Source organism: Lactuca virosa, chromosome 3, assembly GCF_052849685.1.
Source record: "Lactuca virosa cultivar CGN04683 chromosome 3, Lactuca_virosa_CGN04683_v6, whole genome shotgun sequence".
Classification (NCBI taxonomy): Eukaryota; Viridiplantae; Streptophyta; class Magnoliopsida; order Asterales; family Asteraceae; genus Lactuca; species Lactuca virosa.
Genome location: NC_136428.1, coordinates 50,208,352 through 50,212,509, shown reverse-complemented (window position 1 = coordinate 50,212,509; position 4,158 = coordinate 50,208,352). Strand labels below are relative to the sequence as shown.

General features: G+C 36.8%; 1 protein-coding gene across 1 annotated transcript; it reads right to left on the bottom strand.

Moving 5' to 3' along the window:
- Nucleotides 1-378: 378 nt before the first annotated feature.
- Nucleotides 379-3,917, bottom strand: HEB2 (condensin-2 complex subunit H2-like protein). Its single transcript, XM_079084426.1, has 11 exons — nucleotides 3,430-3,917; nucleotides 3,251-3,350; nucleotides 2,981-3,093; nucleotides 2,767-2,909; nucleotides 2,227-2,683; nucleotides 1,988-2,154; nucleotides 1,746-1,898; nucleotides 1,541-1,639; nucleotides 1,307-1,408; nucleotides 1,028-1,186; nucleotides 379-922 (listed from the first exon to the last, which is right to left on the bottom strand). The coding sequence occupies exons 1-11, from the start codon at nucleotides 3,614-3,616 to the stop codon at nucleotides 608-610; spliced, it is 1,995 nt and encodes a 664-aa protein (XP_078940552.1). The 5' UTR covers nucleotides 3,617-3,917; the 3' UTR covers nucleotides 379-607.
- Nucleotides 3,918-4,158: the final 241 nt, after the last annotated feature.

Sequence of the window (4,158 nt, the reverse complement as noted above, 5' to 3'; positions counted from 1 at the left end):
TAGGTAACAAACTTTAAGTTTTAAGCATGAGCACCTTGAGCTTTTAAGACCAACAACATAAGTACGTTGCCTATTTAAGTAAATGGTCTTTAAATTGTCATCAGGTGGTCCATGTTTTTATAAAAAAATGTTTGAAGGTAATAGTCATTTTGCACAGTGAGTCATGCAAAATTAAACAAGTTTCAATCAAAAATAAAATTAATTCGGTCAAAACTTCTAACCCATCAAACAACCCCTTACCAAGTTACCAAACGTTACATTACAAAAAAACTTTAAACAAAATAAAATCATGAGCCAATCAGAGTCTAAACTCAATCCAATCAAGATCTAATAAGACAAAAAAAAAAAAAAAAGCTAAATAAGTTACATTCTCTAAAATTATTGAAAAAAAGTTCCTACTCAAACAGTATAAACTTGGGACATACATCTTAGGGCATATCTAATGACAACAATTAAGACGAATACTTGATTAAACTCGGGTAAGAAAAGACGTTAGAAGAGCCCTGACCTGAATTAGTGCAGAATATTTGTTACAACTTACAAACCTAAATAACTGTCAGTACACAATAGCACAGAATTACACAATCTTCACAAACTCACACAGAATTCACCCTGGAGACATCATCAACCCATCATGGTCAACCAATCTTGACCGCCGTCTCCTCTTGCTTTCCGGCGTACGCCTAATTCCACCGACTTTCCCTACCTTTATAGATCTCGGAGGTGACACCGACCCCGGTGGTGAATGGTTCTCTTTTCCTCTCTTCATTTGAGCCTTTGGTCTCTTATTCGCAGATCTAAGTCTTACTTCCGGTCTTTTCACGTTAGTAAGAAGACGAACATGGAACGGATTCTCACCCGTGTAACAAACATGTCCGCCCTCGATCCCGCCCCTTTCCAATTCAACGTTTCCATTGTTCACCTGATACGACGCATTTTTTTCCAGTTTAGCAAAAAAAAGTTGACGATTCTTACATTTCTAGGGTTAGGGCACACAATTGATTGATTATTGAGATCGATTGATTACCAGTTGGAGAAGTGCGGAGAATGTTCGGGCGATGTCGTGTTTCTCTAGACCTCTGACAACATCAGTGAAGGACATGGAATTGCCCACGTCTTCTTGGAATGAGAGCTTGTCTAAAGTGCGTTGACCGTATTCATGAATGTCGAACGGTGGTCGTGCATCCTGTCAGATGATCAATTTGTTGATGTAAAAAGTAGAAATTGAGGGTTTATAAAGTTAGGGATTCAGATTATAAAGTTAGGGTTTATGGATGATAAGTAAATGGAGAACAAATCGACGTACTTGTTCATCTAAGTTTTGTTCGATTCGTTGTTTCCAGGTTGAGACCCGGGCTGCTAATGCAGTCTGCTTTTCTGTCTCGGAGATACTTGCAAGCAGAGAATCCTGATGAATTTTCGAAGAGATGTGATTGTTTACATCACCATAATAATTGGAAAAAATATTTACAATCAAACAAATATCAAAAAGGATAACTTTATCAATACATATGCAAAGAGATTAATATTTTTTCCTCACCAGATGAGATCGGCACAAGTCTTCAAGATTCTCATGAGACTTTGGCTCTTCATGCTCAACTGGTTCCTTGCTGTCAAATTGAGTACCATCATCCATATGCTGCAAAATATAACCAATAAGAGCATCAAAACAAACTTCCCATAAAACCATCTTCATTTGCTGTATAATAAGACATAAAAGAATAAAAAAAAAAAAAAAAACTAACATTTTCATGATTGAAATGATCTTCATTCATGTAATCATCATCTGGCATGAAATCATGGCCCCCACTATCATATACATCGTCTTCATCATCTTTATCATTATTATTAAATGTGCCAATATTTTCATCATCTCCTTCAACAAGCGATTGTCGAAGCTACATAATAAACTCCACAGTTATACCAAAAGAGTAAACTATGTTCCTATTTCCTGCATTGTGCACTTTAAAAAAATTAAGAAACCTACCTTTTCATAATATGGAGGAGATTGTGACTCATGATCTTTTCCATGTTGTGCCTCCCATATTTCATGAAGCTCTACACTAATAGGACCATGCAATTTTGCAAGTGGAAACTCTTCTGTGATTGAGACTTTGGTGGTTGGTTTTGGCCAATCTTTTCTGTAAACTTTAACTGATAAAAGCAAACAAAGTATATAGAAAGTATTGGAGAAAGAATCAAGAAAATAAAATATTTCATACAAACCTTTTTTGAAGGGCTTAATTTTCAAGTTTCCCTTTTCATGAGGATTTAAAGGTTTCCATGGATCTTCTTCGTCTTCTTCATCTGAATCATCATCAAATGCCTCTGGTTGTGAAAACCCATCATCCATGTCGAATCCATGATCATCCATATGATGGTCATTAGTTTCAAACTTGTTATCATCATATGCATTTTGACTTGGACCAGGGTCAACGGTCTTTCCAGCAGACCTTCTTGAAGGTGACATGAATCCACCAGAACGTCTTGAAGGTGACATGAATCCACCAGAACGTCTTGAAGGGGACATAAATGTCTTTCTAGATTTAGACCCAATAGAACTTCCTCTAGAATTATTTTTAGTCTTGTTAATTTCATCATTGCCATTCAAAAATTCATCAACTGCAACTGCATCACATGCATCTAAGAGAATAAAATCCTTATAGAGATCATTTGTTGCTAACTGCAATCATAGGTTAAAAAGGAATTAGTAAAGAGGGGTGATTGTGTCATTTCAATATCTGTTAAATATATAGCTTTACATACCAAATAAGACTCCAACTCCCCACTGTCTCCACTTGTATCTAAACAATCACCCTCAAGGACAACCAAGTTAGCAGGAGGCTTTACATGGCTGTTTAAAAGGGTATTACTGTCTTTTGATCTATCCAATGAGTTCTTTGCGTCAACTGGTAACATACATACAGCATTTAACAACAAAACAGTAAAAAGCAACTGGTAAATGAGTTAGAAGGGGTACCTTGAATATCATCTGAGCCCCAAAAAGAATCATCCGATTCAGTAGGAGTAACAACTGGGCCATTTTCTTCTTCTTGGCCTGGTGCAGCATTCTCTGGTTGATCATGTTGCTGACTGATTACATTTCATATAACTAATCAGAAAGTGACTGCTTAAATTAACATTTAGATAATCGAAAAAGCCCTTAAAGAGAAGCGCTTCTAGTCTTATCAGGACTTACTTTAAAATCTATGTATCAAATTGAAGTTTTATTTTCGGATTATAAAGTTACCTTTGTTGAGAGATGAACTCCAAAGCGTGAACAACCAAAGAATAGAGATACTCGACCTTCCGGCTGTACACCTGAATTGAACCTTGGAGCAGCAAAGCAGCTAGGGTTTCCACAAACAAACAAGTGTTAAAACTCGCTTAAACAAGATCTATAGTTTAATGATTCTGAAAGTTACAAACCTTCCGCAAAATTCACAGATAGGTGACTATCATCTTCACCACCGGTAATCTCACCGGAGCAGATCTTGAGCAAATACTCTTGGAGATTATTGGCAAGATCTACCTCCCAATTTGATTCCAAGTCACGAAGAGGCTGTACGGTGTGAAATTTACCGCCGCCGGAAGTGCTCGCTTCGCTCGTGTTCATTTTATCCTAATCCGGCAGGCCATTCTTTTCGTATGCAAAATCGAAATTGAAATAAACCCTCGTTCCAAAACAAGCTTTGTTTCCAGCGAGTCAAACCCAGATGGAGAAAGATGAAAACTAGGAACAAACCATGAACAAAGATGAAAGAGAGGAAGAAGATGAAAACTGGGTCTGTGTGTGGTGTGTGTGGAGCGAGAAAAACCGAGGATTCAAAATCTTTTCGTTTCCCGCTCTGGTCGTCAAACTTTTGGGGGAAGACAATGAAATTAGATGAACCGGGCCGGATGAAATCCCTAATCTAGTAATCTGTGTGTGACTGTGAAATGCGGAAGTGTAAAAGAAAGAGTAACTTCCGAATTTTAGTCCCTTTTCTATACTATTTCTTTCACATTTGGTCCAAGTTTACTTTTTGTCGCAAATTTGCTAATGTACGTTTAATTTCCACTGATATGGTTCTTGGATTGTTAAATCTACACTAAAATTACAAAATTAGTATTTATGTTTAGCATTTCTTTTTATTTAGGATAAAAAAATCCATTTCA

Bases quoted from the DNA above. Each gene is read 5' to 3' on its own strand.
- HEB2 (XM_079084426.1), bottom strand. From the start codon at position 3,616: ATGAACACGAGCGAAGCGAGCACTTCCGGCGGCGGTAAATTTCACACC. The intron at 1,899-1,987 runs GTAGGTTTCTTA...TTTATTATGTAG, and splicing joins CTCCTCCATATTATGAAAAG to CTTCGACAATCGCTTGTTGA. The intron at 1,187-1,306 runs GTACGTCGATTT...ATCATCTGACAG, and splicing joins AACAAAACTTAGATGAACAA to GATGCACGACCACCGTTCGA.